General features: G+C 42.1%; 1 protein-coding gene across 2 annotated transcripts in view; it reads left to right on the top strand.

The window, feature by feature from the left end:
- NR3C2 (nuclear receptor subfamily 3 group C member 2) overlaps positions 1 to 16,516 on the top strand; it is a 368,336-nt gene that overhangs the window by 331,754 nt on the left and 20,066 nt on the right. For both annotated transcript variants that reach the window (XM_040418530.1, XM_040418529.1), the window contains exon 8: positions 10,617 to 10,774. In XM_040418530.1, the coding sequence (XP_040274464.1) occupies positions 10,617 to 10,774 (158 nt within the window). The remainder of the gene's footprint in view (positions 1 to 10,616; positions 10,775 to 16,516) is intronic.

The raw sequence follows: 16,516 nt of genomic DNA, 5'->3' as shown, positions 1-16,516 counted from the left end.
GTGGAATGGGGAACCTATCTGACCACATCCCCGCCAGCACAACGGAGAGTATCCAGGGGTAGAATGGGCCAACCTATCCGGTGTGAGGTACCAACGTAGTTGGACTTTCCTGTTCTGCTCAGTATGGTTAATGCACTTCGAGCACTTCATGGACCAGTTCATAGCATCCGACCAGTCTCTCAGTGAGAATTCTTTCCCCATTTCAGCCTCCCATTTAATCATAAAAGGTTGTTTGCACTGTTTGCCTGAGGACAGAAAGAACACGTACCAGAATGAAAGGCTGGAATGAGAGGTAGTTCCCCCCTCCAACAATTTAGCTAGTGTCTTGCACTCATCTCCCTCCTCACCACCTGTGAGGGAGGAGAGGAAATGCCGCAATTGTAAATACTGGTAAAAGAGGGAATTTGGGATCAAATAAGTGGAGTGTAGTGTCTCAAACGCTTTCAAAGTGGAGCGGTCAAAAAGGTCCCCCAGTGAATCAATTCCACAATTAAGCCAACTAGTGACTTGAAGTGTAGGGATATGATATTCAATAGCCGAGATGGGGAGATGCTTTTTCTCCAAGGGAAAGGGCGTTTTAGGTTTAAAAACATGGGTCCATGCAAATATGGTAGCTTGCATCGTACTTAAGGGCAGAGAGAACACGAAGGGTTTTAACAAGTAAGCTGCCAAAATTGACTTTAAGGATCTCCTTCTGACATAGTTTTCCTCAATGCTAAGCCATCCGTGAGGCATTTTTGGGGCCCACCATTCCATAGCCTGATCCAATAGGCTGGCCAGGTAGTAGCTATATAAGTCCGGGACACCCAAACCACCCGCGTGCAGGGCTGGATAGAGCACTTTTTTGTTAATCCTTGGACGGGTACCTCCCCAAATAAAGTGGAGCATATCCGATTGTAGTTCCTTGATACAGGATTTAGGAATTTTTAGGGGAATGCATCTAAAGATGTATAATATCTTTGGCAGAACCAACATTTTGACTGTATTAATTTTTGCCATCCATGAAAGAGTAGCTTTGCTGTAATTGGAGTAATCCTTCTGTATGTCGGATCTCAAGGACTTAAGGTTAAGAGACAACAGTTCTGCCAATGAGCTTGTCAGTTCAATCCCCAGATATCGTATTGACTCAGCATTCCAATTGTAGGGGAACTTCCCGCATAATTCCTGCTGCAAGTCTACAGGCACATTGATGGGCAAGACATTTGTTTTTCCAACGTTCAGCTTGTAATACGATATCGAGGAATACTGGTCCAAGACTTCATTGACCGCCTGAAGCGACGTTAAGGGATCAGAGAGCGTCAAGATAACGTCATCCGCATATAACCCTATAGAATGCATCTGTTTCCCCACCTTAACTCCCGAGATCCGAGCACCGGTACGAATTTTTTCCGCCAGGGGTTCCATCACCAGTGCGAATATCAGGGGTGATAATGGGCACCCCTGTCTAGTCCCATTAGTGATCTGGAATGGCGCTGACAGGAAACCCGATGCTAACACTTTTGCTGTAGGTGATGTGTACAACCCCAGAATTGCCTGAAGTATATGCCCTCCAAATCCAAATTTCCGTAGGGTATGGTCCAGGAACCCCCAGTGCACTCTATCGAACGCTTTTTCAGCATCCAGAGAGACAAAAATCGTGGGGGCCCTGGACCACCCTGCAATCTGTATTAAGTCAATCATTCGTCTTGTGCCATCCCTACATTGCCTTCCTGTCACAAAGCCCACTTGATCGTGTTTAATCAGAGCAGGCAAAACTACATTGAGACGAGAGGCTATTATTTTAGCAAACAATTTCAGATCTGCGTTTAGCAGGGAGATTGGTCTAAAGTTTTCGGGGGCATCTGGGGTCTTCCCTGGCTTAGGCAGGGTAACTACCGTGGCTGATAACATCTCTGGCGGAACATTCCCTGTAGACATGAATGTGTTAAACAGCTTGACCAGGTGAGGGAGCAGCGTACTTCGGAAAGTCTTATAGTACTCCACTGGGAGCCCATCTGGCCCCGGAGCTTTATTGGATGGTGAGGCCTTAATTGCCGCAAGAATTTCCGTATCTGAGATTGGACTGTTCAGTGCAGCCAATGCATCCGCAGACACTGTGGGGAGTTTAATAGAGTCTAAAAATTGTGCTATTAATTCAGACGACGGCTGTATCGTGCTATCATCTGACTTTAGGTTATATAGGGAAGAATAATACGACGCAAAGGCGTCTGCAATATCCTGGGGATGCGTGTAAACACTACTTCTGTACTTTAATGTGGTTATCCTGGCCGCAGCTGCTCTGCTCTTTAACCTACGTGCCAGCAGTGCCCCTGCTCTATCACCCGAGTGATAAAAATTAGAGTGCATACTTTTCATGCCCATTTCCTGCCGGTATAGAAGAATGGCTCTGAGCGCTTTCCTACACTCTTGCAGGGAAGCTAGTGTTGAGGGGTTATTGCTGAGTTTATGGGCCTTTTCTGCAGACTGCAGTTTATTTAAGGCGTCTTGGAGTGCTTTGCGCCTGCTCTTATTCAATCTAGCCGCAAGCTGTAACAGAATTCCCCGTATAAACGCCTTATGAGATAACCATAAGAGGTTCGTGCTAGTCTCAGGGATATCGTTAAACTGCATAAACTCTTTCAATGTGTCTGTAATTTTTTTAACTCTTTCAGGGCATTTAAGAAGGAAGGTATTCAATTTCCACTGAGGGTTGGGAGGGTTAGGAAGACCGTCCGCAATGACAATACTCACAGGGGCGTGGTCAGACCACGTCGCTCCCCCAATGTCGGCGCTGATGACCCTATGCAGGAGGCCTTTGGACACTAAAATATAATCAATACGAGACTGAGATAGATGTGAGGTGGAAATAAAAGTATAGTCTCTCTCATCACTATGCTGGTACCTCCATATATCATGGAAAGCAGATTCATATAGCGTCGTTTGTAACTCCAGGCGCCTACGCCCCCCCACTGACCTGCAGTCTAATTCAGAGTTAATCGGGACATTAAAATCTCCGCCCATTACCACCTCCCCAACCGCCATTTTTTCCACCTTGTTGAACAACCTCCTGCAGAAGGCCAACTGTCCGACATTGGGGGCGTAAACTGAAACCAACGTAAATGGATTCCCATCCAGTGTGCAAATCAGAATAACGTACCTCCCTGCAGTGTCTGTCACACATCTCTTCAGGGAGAAATCAATTGACGATCTCACACCGATAAACACCCCTGCTTTCCTCTTCTTCTTAGCGTGTGAGTGATAGATCACAGGGAAAGTTTTATGTTTGCATCTAAAAGCATCTTTCTCTATTAAGTGCGACTCCTGGACAAAAAGCACATCGCATTTAGCCTTCATGGCATCAGACCATAGTTGCGTTCGCTTAAACGGAGTGTTCAGGCCCCGCACGTTAAGAGAGAAGACTTTAACCCCCATTAGTTATACAGACAATTACCCTTAACATACGCTGCACCATTCTTCCATACCCACCCTCATGGCGATCACATACATGGCGTACAGTAAGCATAACATACTCACGGGAACCAAACGAATAAAGAAAAGAAAAACAATACATAGGAAAAATAAAAAACAGAAAATGGAAATACAACATGGTCAGCAAGGCTTAACTAGCCCGACCAATAATAACACGGTCTTAGGACCGAACAATAGAGTCCAGATAGGGCAGAGAAATAAGCTCCCCGCTGCGGGCTACCGCCAACAATATAAACAATAGAATGGTTACTCCCGATCAGATTAAACTCACTCATCAGGCAACGTCCCAGTCCGGAGGGATCTTATCTGGTCTTGCGGCAGGTTCTTTTGCCCGATGAGAGTCCTCAGTGATAAGGCCCCATTCAATCATTCGTCGGTTGGCCATCTGCGGCGAGTTGAAAACCTGCAGGCCGCCGTTATAAGTGACCAGTAACTTTACCGGGAATCCCCATCGATATTTTACTTGCTTTTGCCTCAAAACTGCAGTAACCTGCGCAAACTCTCTCCTCTTCGCAAGGGTAGCTGCCGATAAATCAGTGAAAACCGCAATACCGGTAAATTCTTCCGATGGGGTCGGGTTCTGACGTAGTACCCTCAGGAATGCTTCCTTAATAGTGTAAAAATGGATCCTAGCGATGACATCGCGTGGTAGAGACGGGTCGAGCCCCTTGGGCTTAGGCACTCTATGAATGCGGTCGATTATCAAATCCCTTTCAGTGGATTCAGGCAACGCTGCTTTAATCAGTTGCTGTAGAAGGTGTTCTAGCTCATTTGCCTCCACAGATTCAGGAACCCCACGGATTCTAACGTTGTTTCGTCTGTGACGATCCTCCAGGTCCTGCAGCTTAGCAGTGAGTTTAGCGATGTCTTCCTCCATAGCCTCATGGGCATCGATGAGGGTGTTATGAGAAGCCGCGAATTCGGCCATTTTGCCCTCCAGGTGGGACGTACGTTCCCCAATACTCTGAATGTCCTTTCGGAGGTCTTTCAGCATTCCCATCATGTCCTCTTTCATTGAGGAGCGCAGGTTCTCCAGCATAGAACGCATGATATCTGCGTTAAGTTGGGAGCCATCTAGGGAGTCACACACAGGCCCTTGCCTGCCTGCAGAACCATGCGTAGGCGGCGAGGACGTTCCCGCCGGAGAGGCCGGCGCGCCCGCCTGAGGTGGAGTCCCATTCCGGTTGGGCTCCGCTGGCGTCAGCTTACCGAAGAACTCGGTCAATTTCACTGGAGCAGGACGCCTCCGAACTCTCCCCATGCCTGCAGCCACTTTAGGTCACTTTAGGGCTCAGGAGTAATAGCTGTGAGCTGCTGGAAAGCGGTCAAGCCCGGAGCAGAAGCGCTATGCGGCCGGCGCCATCAACGTGCAGGCCACGCCCCCAGCGTTATATTTTATATATATATATATATATATATATATATATAGTAACATGGAAATTAAAAAAACAAATTCACAAAAAAAAAAAAAAAAATGGTTTAAAAAAATGTGTTTAGCATACTTTGACTAAATAACTAAAGGGAGTCTTTTAATTCATATGCAAATGAGCATCTAAGTGCACCAAGGGCAAGCCTGAGCTACTCTATGCACCCTTTGTCGTCTTGCTTCCTCTGCCAGCCCCTCCTTCTCTTTCTTGATTGACAGAGCCAGGTTCCTGTATAATCATCTTATTATCCTTGTCAATTAAGGAGGAAGAGGGACTGGCAGAGGAAGCAGGGTGCACATAGTGTCCCGAGTCCCCCCTCAGTGCACTTAATTGCTCGTTTGCATATTGATTAAAAGTGGTGGTCGAGAATGAAGCAATGGACCACTAGGTGAAAGTATTCAGGTGAGCTGGTCCTACAAGGCATTGTGCCCATTTTTTTCTGATGACAGATTCCCTTTAATTTTTATGTTTTTTGCAGTAGTGACCCTTAAAATTTATTGGGATGAGTAAGCTACAATTTGATGTATTTTATTATCACTGGTTAGAAAGTTAACAATAGCATCTAATTATTGTGAATTTACTCAAAATATATAATTTTTTGGAGTTTTCAGTATATGGAATTGAGCTTTCAGCTTTGGAACCTTGAGCTTAAAGCTAAGCATAGAGCAACATGCCTGCCAATGGATATTTGTGTCAATATTGCCTTGTTTCTGAGTAAAAAATACTACTTCTAAGCAGTGGAAGTCTGTTTCAGTTCTGAAACTTTGCACATACATTTATTTTTATTTTTTTGGTGGATAGTTGATTGTGTATTTGATGGGCAGCGTAAGATCATTTCATAAGCCTTGACCAGAGATGTGTGGCAGCGGCTTAATGCAGGCTCATCTAACTATGCTTGTTCATGCGATACAAGCCCCCATGATTATCTGGTATGTATGGGGAGCTTTACCTTTCACTTGTTGTTTCCCCTGTTCTCCAGGAGCAATGCTCCCTCATATTTGTGTAGGGGCCTGCTAGTAGTCTTCAGTAAACATTAGGACAATATACTTTGCCATTTTGGAAATCTTAAAGGATAAAAATATGTGTCATCAAAAGAGAAAGCTAATGAGTGTTTTCTCTGGGAGACTTGTGGGTGGGATGAAAAGGGTAAAGTTAAATGAAACTTGTTCAGGCTATTTTTGCGTCGATAAGCTTATAAAGGACCTTTTATCTTTTAAATAGACTTGTAATCTGACTACTTTTCAAGAAACCCACTTCTGTAATAACACACTTACAGAAAGTGTGGGTGGCTGAATCAGGCAAAACCAGCAGTACATATGATCTGCATATTGATTTGTATCAAGCCGTGGCACTGATGTCATGTTATGTGGGTTTAACCCTGTAAATGTACTTTCTCTGGCTATATATGACTTCTATAAAGATCAAGGGCCCAGCACCAAACTTACCTGAGTACTCAAGAGGGTGCCAGCAGTAAACCATTAGGGTATCTTTTTTTGCATGCTTGCATGATTTTTACATTAGAATCTGAATAAAAACTTTGAAATGCCATTCTTTAAAACAAAAATAGAATTAACAATGAAGCAGTGCTATAGACTAAAAAAAATACCTAGTAGCCATTGGCTCCTGAACTGAAAAATTTAGGAGCCAAATTAAATTTTTAGTCACCAAATCAAAACCGAATCAAAATTTTGGTATCGTGACAACGCTACGCCGATCAGATCGGCGTAGGGTTGTTTCGATACCAAAATTTCGATTCGCTTTCGTCACCATAAAAAAGTATTGTGATACTCAATACCACGCAAAAAAAAAAAACACCAAAAAAAAGTGTTCATTTCGCATTTTATGAAGCGTTCGACGAAAGCACAGTCCTATCCTATTTTTTGGGGTGACAAGGTGACAAAAAAAATGGCAAATCGCGTGGTTTTTATTCATTTATTTCTCACTCTCGCTCACCGCATAGGAGATATTTTTTTATAATTTAATAGTTTGGACTTTTCGGACGCAGCGCTATGTAATATGTTTATTTATTTATTGTTTATTTATTTTATATGTAAAATTGGGAAAGGGGGGATTTAAACGTAATATTTTAGGGTACTTTCACACTAGCGTTTTTCTTTTCCGGCATAGAGTTCCGTCACAGGGGCTCTATACCGGAAAAGAACTGATCAGGTATATCCCCATGCATTCTGAATGGAGAGTAATCCGTTCAGGATGCATCAGGATGTCTTCAGTTCAGTCATTTTGACTGATCAGGCAAAAGATAAAACCGTAGCATGCTTAAATCAAGATGTCAAAATACTGTCTGCTTATGGCTAATAGGCTGGCGCAAATACTACCCAGTCTGATAAGCCCAAATCAGGTAGGATTTGTAAAAGGGAGATCGGTGATTGCGAATGTGCGACGGGTGTTGACCATGGATGGAACGGCCGGTGGGGTCCGGTCGGTTTCGGCGCCTGCTCTAGTCACTCTAGATGTCGAAAATGCTTTCGATATCATTCATTGGGAGTGGCTGAAGCGGGTGCTGGACAGAATGGGTTTCCGGGGCCCCTTTTGAACATATCTCGAGAAATTATATTACAAACCTCAAGCTCGAATTAGTACACCGGGATATCTGTCTGCTCCCTTTGAGCTTCATAGAGGCACCAGACAGGGGTGTCCTTTGTCCCCCCTCCTGTTCAACATAGAGGTGGAACCCCTGGTGCGGTACCTTAATAGACAAGGGCAGTTCACTGGTATCCGAGTGGGACGTAAAATGCTACAGGCAATATTCTTTACAGATGATATCCTACTTTTCGTAGGGAAACCCACTGAAGAACTTCAGATGATATTAGATAAAATAGAACATTTTGGCATTTTTTCGGGCTTTAAAATAAACGTGGCAAAATGCGCACTCATGTACCTCAGACGGGGAAACAACTATGAAATCCGACGGTCGCACTTATGTGGCATACCAGTAGCTAGACACACTATCAAGTATCTAGGAATCAGGCTAGGACACACGGCAGATTCATTATATAAACTAAATTATACCCCTTTGTTCCATAAAATCTCGCAGGAACTACGAAGTTGGCAGGGTCTCCCTTTATCCCTTTTAGGGAGAGTACATTTAATCAAAATGATCAGTTTTTCCAAACTTTTATATCCGATGCAAACGATGCCTTTATTAATTAAACCTACGGATATCACCAAGCTTCACAGCGAAATGATTCACTTCTTGTGGAAAGGCAGACGCCCTCGGATAGGATTCAGAAAGCTCATGGCACTTAAAATCAAAGGGGGCATAAATTTGCCGGATGTTAGGTTATACAACCTATCCTGCTTATTTAGGCATATAATAGATTGGGTAAGGGTGACCAGCCATTACTCTGATTTTGATTTGGAGAAGGCTATCAGGAAACTCTTTCGCCTTAGTCAGAGAATGTCCAAATATTTGTCTCTGTGGGAACACCCTGATTTTTGGCAGGGGAGAAACAATAAACTATTTGGAGTGTGAAGAGATAAGGAGATACTGACAGCGGCACATCTGATGCATCAAACGGACAACAGATGGCTAACACGTCAAGAAACCATAGACACATATGGGTTAAACCCCTTTCAAAGCATACAGTATGCGCAGGTTCACCATTTCCTTTCCAGTTGTTTGTTAAACCCTTCAGAGGAAACCAGACAGAACGATTTCGATAGAATAGTGCGCAGAGGAACAGGACCCGCAGTCAATCTCTTTTCTGTACACCCAAGTTAGGGAGGTTTTGGGAGATGGGCTGCCTAAACAGACTTTCAGGACCTGGGCTAGATTGTTAGAGGATCAGGTGGTGGAAGAGAAAATATTGAAAGGCTGGTGGGCAATGAGAAACCACATCATAAATGAGAATTGGAGGGACACACATTTTAGGATCATGCACAATGCCATTTATGCCTTTAATCTTCCCCCAACAATAGATAAACCTGACAGATTGACACAATGTCCGAAATGTCAGATGCAAAAGTCCGACTTATTTCATGGGCTTTGGACATGCCCGAAATCTGCAGAATTATGGGGACAGGTTGCAACTCTCGTTCAGGATGTCTGGAAATTAGACATACCTCTTACGCCCATAATCTATCTCTTCAAATTCTGGGAGACGGAGGGGAATGATGGCCGGTTAGAACAGAAACTGACGGTCCTATTCCATGCGATATGTCTGGTAACTAAGAGGTGTTTACTACAGCATTGGTTACAACCTTCATGCCCCACAAAGGAGAATATACTTAAGAACTTAAAAGACCTGCTGGCCCTAGAGAGAAGGGAGGTTGAAAGACACAAAGAACAGAAAGTGGGGAAATTTGTTAAAAAATGGCGTGTTTTTTTTAACACATATTCTCTCTGATGGGGAAATAGAAAGCATAATGAGGCCTTTTACTTTGACGAAATGATATCTAATGGAGCAATTAAAAGGTTCCTTGGGCAGATTACAACAGGGACCTTGAGGAGTTTTCTTGTCCTTAGCGGGAGCCTTATGACATATGTGGAGTATTGTGTAGAACATACCCTTGTCAATGGACAGGGTTTTAAAACCTAGGGCCTTTTGATGACGCAGACCAGTAAAAATGTGTAAAAAGATACAAGACGGATCCGTCTGTCCGCATAACAAGCGGAGAGATGGATTTGTTCTTGCAATGCATTTGTGAGAAGGATCCACATCCCGATGCGTCTCACAAATGCTTTCAGTGACATCCAGGACGGCGGATCCGGAAGGCAGTTCCGACGACGGAACTGCTTGCCGGATCACACTGCCGCAAGTGTGAAAGTAGCCTTAGTGTTTTTTTTTTTTTTTTCTTACTATTAGCCCCCTTAGGGGCTGGAACCCTTGTCCTATTCACCCTTAGGCCCCTTTCACATGGGCGAGATTTCTGCGCGGGTGCAATGCATGAGGTGAACGCATTGCACCCGCACTGAATCCAGACCCATTCACTTCTATGGGGCTGTGCACATCAGCGGTGATTTTCACGCATCACTTGTGCGTTGCGTGAAAATCGCAGCATGCTCTATGTTGTGCGTTTTTCACGCAACGCAGGCCCAATAGAAGTTAATAGGACTGCGTGAAAATCGCAAGCAAGTGCGGATGTGGTGTGATTTTCACGCATGGTTGCTAGGATGAAAGTCTATTCACTGTGTTATTTTCCCTTTATAACATGTTTATAAGGGAAAATAATAGCATTCTTTAATACAGAATGCTTAGTAGAAGGTCAATTGAGGTTTAAAAAATAAAAATAAATAACTCCCCTCCTCCAATTGATCGCGTAGCTGACGGTCTCCTGCTCTTTCTTCAGGATCTGTCAAAGGACCTGTGGTGACATCACTGTGCTCATCACATGGTACATCTCATGATCCATCACCATGGTAATGGACCATGTGATGAGCTCAGTGACATCACCACAGGTCCTTTGACAGGTCCTGAAGAAAGAACAGGAGACCGCCAGCTACGCGATCAATTGGAGGAGGTGAGTTAATTTTATTTTTTAACCCTCATTGGCACTGCGCCACTAATGTTTATTACAAATCTTATTTTGCTGTATGCTCCCTTCAAACATGGGTAAAGTGACAACATAAACTTGTCATGTGTATATTGTTATTGCATCTTTTTTAGAGATGCATTTTTGCCATCTTAAAATGCCTTTTAATATGATCTACCACTTAACATTTTGCTCAGTGACTTGTACCTTTTATTTTTTTCAAACTAGTTCCTAAAGAAGGACTTAAATGCCAAGCTGCGTTTGAAGAAATGAGACTGAATTACATTAAAGAACTGAGGAAAATATTAATGAAGAGCCCACACAGTGCTGGACAGAGCTGGCAGCGATATTTCCACCTAACTAAACTCCTCGACTCCATGCATGATGTAAGTGTCATTCTCTGATTGCTCAGCATTCTTATAGAAATCTAACAGATGAGTAAATAAAGATGAGTAAATATACAGTACAGACCAAAAGTTTGGACACACCTTCTCATTCAAAGAGTTTTCTTTATTTTCATGACTATGAAGGCATCAAAACTATGAATTAACACATGTGGAATTATATACATAACAAACAAGTGTGAAACAACTGAAAATATGTCATATTCTACGTTCTTCAAAGTAGCCACCTTTTGCTTTGATTACTGCTTTGCACACTCTTGGCATTCTCTTGATGAGCTTCAAGAGGTAGTCCCCTGAAATGGTCTTCCAACAGTCTTGAAGGAGTTCCCAGAGATGCTTAGCACTTGTTGGCCCTTTTGCCTTCACTCTGCGGTCCAGCTCACCCCAAACCATCTCGATTGGGTTCAGGTCCGGTGACTGTGGAGACCAGGTTATCTGGCGCAGCACCCCATCACTCTCCTTCATGGTCAAATAGCCCTTACTTTCAAAGTTTTCCCAATTTTTTCGGCTGACTGACTGACCTTCATTTCTTAAAGTAATGATGGCCACTCGTTTTTCTTTACTTAGCTGCTTTTTTCTTGCCATAATACAAATTCTAACAGTCTATTCAGTAGGACTATCAGCTGTGTATCCACCTGACTTCTCCTCAACGCCACTGATGGTCCCAACCCCATTTATAAGGCAAGAAATCCCACTTATTAAACCTGACAGGGCACACCTGTGAAGTGAAAACCATTTCAGGGGACTACCTCTTGAAGCTCATCAAGAGAATGCCAAGAGTGTGCAAAGCAGTAATCAAAGCAAAAGGTGGCTACTTTGAAGAACCTAGAATATGACATATTTTCAGTTGTTTCACACTTGTTTGTTATGTATATAATTCCACATGTGTTAATTCATAGTTTTGATGCCTTCAGTGTGAATCTACAATTTTCATAGTCATGAAAATAAAGAAAACTCTTTGAATGAGAAGGTGTGTCCAAACTTTTGGTCTGTACTGTATATATATATATATATATATATATATATATATATATATATATATAGTGGAAGAGCTTAGGCTAATCAAGTTATCCTGGGTTCAGTTTGATCAGATAATTTACCCATTATGTCATATACTAGGCGCTCTGGTAGATGTAGAATTTTCCACCAGTGCAGTAGTCCAGGTCTTGTAACTCCCACCGATTGCTTGAACAAATAGGGGAAGGCATTCCTTCATTCAGAGTTTTCTGCCAAATCTTAAATAGTAATTGTACTTTCACACAATTTCGTTTACTATAGAATGGTGTGCCTAACAAATTTCTAAATCACTTAATTTAAGAAATATACCTACATCCATCTGAAAAAAGTTGTAAAGTCATGCCCACTTGGGTCTCACTTTCACCTAATTTGCAGTCCACTGCCTGCTGTCAGGCAAGATCCATTCCTAGTAACAGACACTCAGAAGATGTCAGAGCTATCTGAGATCCTGAGCATGATAAAAGAACTGCTTCTTCACAGCTTTTGAAAATTATAGAAGTATCCAGTGTGTCTGTAATGAGAATTTTCCCCTCATTATCTGTTCTCAGAGTTAAAAACAAACATAGTTGAAAGTAATGGAAATGACGATATAGCATTACAGTCCTGGCAGATTCCACAGAAGGGAGACACCCCCTGCTTCTGAGAGAAATGCATCTAGCTGTGCAGCTGAAATGGGGAATACTATTGCTAAAAAAAAAATATTTTAGGGAAGCCCAAAAAATACACATTCCTTCACAGTTATGACTGTACAAAGAAGCACAACCATTATGCAACTTTTTTTTCAAATGAAGGTACAGTTTAATGGCACTTGTCACTTCTCAATGGGCTGCCATATAGAGGCTCTGTACTTGATACGCACTTCATACAGTTCATACAAAGTTCTACCACTGGGCACGTTTTTTTAGCAAATGATATGTACCGTTTTTGTTGAACTGGTCAGGTCTAAGGACTTGGACTTCCACAGACTGAAATGGAACTAAAGATATGCCACCATACGATGTCAGAAGTCTTATAAAATGACTTTTACCCTTTAAATAAATGATTGAATGTAATGAATAAATATTCCTCCCTGAATATTTAGAGGTGGTAGGTGCTACTAGGCATTGCTTTGATGACTGAGCCCTGAGCTCTTTTCCTGTATTTCCAGAAGGTAGAAAGTTCAGCTTATGATCAGAGATTTCTAATAATAATAGCGTTAACATTTTCCCTTACTGGCTCTGGTTTGAAACTTCAAATTAAAATAAAAAAATCTAATATGGAGCATTATAAAATATTAAAACCAAATGAAATATAAGCTCCAGCACTTGTTTTATTAAGAGAGAGGTATTAATTTCTAGATGTCCCTCCAGTTCCCTTCCAGTTATTACAGAGGTGACATCAGCATGCTGATCGGGTAACGTGATGATGTCACCACACCCAGTTTCACTGGCAGTCATGCACTGACATTGTACATGGGCTGGTGACAGATCGATGAAGGAATAATTATTCAAATTACTTTTCATTTTAATTATCTCAGATATCTCCTGTAAGTAAGGATCTAATTGCAGTGTAACTATTTCCGTGTTTTGTCTTAGACTATTTGGCTAAACTTGCTGGGATATGCAGATGATTAAAATGATTTATATACTTGGAAAATCATGTGAATTATTCTGATTTGTCGGTTTCTTGCAATGTATAGTAAAGACTAGTCACCGGTCTGTGATGTTTTGACTGTGCTACCTGATCGGCTTGATGTTGCCAAGTTAAAATGATGTGCTAAGGCCCTTTATTTCCTTGTACCCTGTCCTAAAACTGTTTTACTTTTATGAGTCTGGAAAAAAACGTGGTAATCTATATCTTGGAGCAGGCAGAACTGATCTGTGTCTGTCTTGTTGAAGCAATATGTGGTCACTTTATTTGATGCTGAGCTCAACTTTTGACTGTACTGAGGCTTGTTATATTGCTGCTGGCATGCGAGAGTACCTCTGACTCCAATGTGTGTTCATTATTTATGTTTCATCCACGATCGTAGGGTGAGATGAGTGCACTTCAGGACATGCCGGAATACTACAGCTTGGTGTTGTTTAAAGAACTTACATATGGAATTATTTCTCTGGAGTTTTTTTTTTTTTTGCTCCTTTTCTTTGAGAAGCGCTGTGGGAGGCAGGAGACAGTATTCCTCTGGCAATGATATATTTTTCTAACAGTACATCTTTCTTATACAATGCCAGTCATGCATTTAGTCGTTTACATTGTATGAAAGGAATAGTTTGCAAATATTCTCTGTAACTGTACTGCACATTTAGTGGTTTGCAAAAGTTTAGGGTGCCCACACTTTTGTATATCTCTCATAGATGATAAAATCTTTTAGACCATGACTCTTGCGACATAATGGCTTCCTCCTTTCCTGTTTGTTTTCTCCAGGATAATATATATATATATATATATATATATATATATATATATGGTCCTGCTGGACATACTGTATGTCTGATTATTAAGGCTACATTCACACAACTGTCACATGGCCATTTTAGAACCAAATGAAGTCAGTGGGGCTATTTACATGGTCGCTTTTATAGCCAGTGTATAGCACCCATCCTGTTTTACTTATATAGCACTGACATATTCCGCAGCGCTTTACAGACATTAGCATCAAGCTGTCCCCAATGGAGCGCACAATCTAAGTTCCCTATCAGTATGTCTTTGGACTGTGGGAGGAAACCGGAGTACCCAGGGGAAACCCATGCAAACACGAGGAGAACATACTAACTCCATGCAAAAATTTTGTCCTTAGTCAGATTCAAACCCAGGACCCCAGTATGGATGGCTTATCCTCAGGATAGGCCTACAATATCCCTTAGATAAGAGTTTGATTCTTGGTACCCCTTCTGATCAGCTGTTTGTAGGATCTGACGTGATCATGAAAGTGCTGCGGCCTCTTCATTGTTTACCTGTGTCCGACCAGTAGTGACAGTGCAGGGTATTGCAGCTTAGTCATATTCAAGGGAATAGTACAAAGTTGCAATAGGAAATAAACCACATGCGGGTAGATGTACCCATGTAAACGATAGAGACAGCAGTGCTTGCACAAGCACACTAGCCCCTTCAAAGAGCTAATCAGAAGAGGTGCTGAGAGTCAGATCCCCCCAGTAATCTGACAGCGTCCAATTAGTGCTGACTTGCCAATGTCTCCCACTTGTTAACATATTTATACATTTCTAGAAGGAATAACAGAGAAATAGGACAACACAGAATTCTAAGAATATATTCTTTAATATTTTTACGAGGAATACAAGTATTTACTAAAATAAACATGTCGAGAGTAGCATCAGGTTCTCTTTGTGTGACTCCTCCAGCTATGGTTTCATTAGGCTAGGTCCAGAAATGGTAGAATTTCTATGGATTTGTGTTGTGAATCTGGAGTAGTTTACAGTGCCGTATATGTGGATGGTGTTTTGAAAGCCCCATCCACATGGAATTATGAGCGTGCTGCAAATTGTGCATTATGTTGCAGATTTTCACCATGAATTGCCAAAACTTTAGTGGCATAGGGTGAAATGCGTGGCAAATCTGCATGAAATGCATACAGGTTTTGCCATGGATTTGCTGCAGATTTGTGGCAAAAATGTCAGTGGAATTTATCTGGCCTTGCCTTAGAAGTAAAAGTCCATTTTTGAACATGTGGTCCTTTATAAGAGCCCAGAAAGAACTTGCATTGGGGTAATGTGTTGTGCTGATAGAGGGTGGATGGTAAATGTGTATCTGCAGGGTGTCTGGATAGGTCGACGGTGCGATTCTTATCATTATCACTTCCATGGAAATTCTTCTTAGCGCTCACTGGAGACTATTCTTACATCTGCTGTGCTAATTGTTGTGATATCAATATTTTGATAATTAATAGATAACGTTGAAGCCGTTGCTTTTGTTACCGTTGTACTGTAAGAGATTTCTGCAGATTCTACTACGGTAAAACCAGGAATAGATCAAAAAAGAGATAAAAATACAGTGCCTTGTGAAAGTAATCGCCCCCCTTGGTGTTTTTCCTGTTTAGTCACAACCTGGAATAAAAATGGATTTTGAAGGAATGCTATTTGATTTACACAACATGCCTACCACTTTGAATGTGTAAAACATTTTTTTTTACTGTGACACAAACCATAATTATGACAAAAAACAACAGAGAACTGTAATGTGCATAGATAATTCACTCCCTGAAAGTCCTTTGTGGAGCCACCATTTGCTGCATTTACGGGTACAGGTCTCTTGATTATGCCTCTGTTAGCTTAGCATCTAGACACTTGGATTTTTGACCATTCCTCCAAGAAAACTGTCAAGTCCTCCAAGTTAGATAAATTGCATTGTGGTACAGCAGTCTTCAAGTTAGGACACATATTCTCAGTTAAGTTCATAGGTTTTGGAACCGCGCTGCTGGGAGCTATGTATTCCGGTCACAGGTGGATGATACAAGGGTGTCAGCCCCTCTCCTCGACAACCAAAGGATATGGTCCTCCCAGACCTCCTCCTCTACAGGGTTTAAGGGGATAGGCAAGATAGTGAAGCACCCTTGAGAAAGTTGTTCTAAAAGGTTTTATTCTACTTACAACAGGTCAGTAGACAAAAGGCATAAAAATACAAGATGATCGTCACGTTCCTGCCCGACCCGGGTTTCGCTACCTCGCTTCTTCAAGGGCGATGACTGAGCATGCTCACAAACGAGCCCTATAA

Source organism: Bufo bufo, chromosome 2 (assembly GCF_905171765.1).
Source record: "Bufo bufo chromosome 2, aBufBuf1.1, whole genome shotgun sequence".
NCBI classification, from domain to species: Eukaryota; Metazoa; Chordata; class Amphibia; order Anura; family Bufonidae; genus Bufo; species Bufo bufo.
The sequence above is the reverse complement of the archived record's forward strand: the minus strand, read 5'-3'. Positions and strand labels throughout refer to the sequence as shown.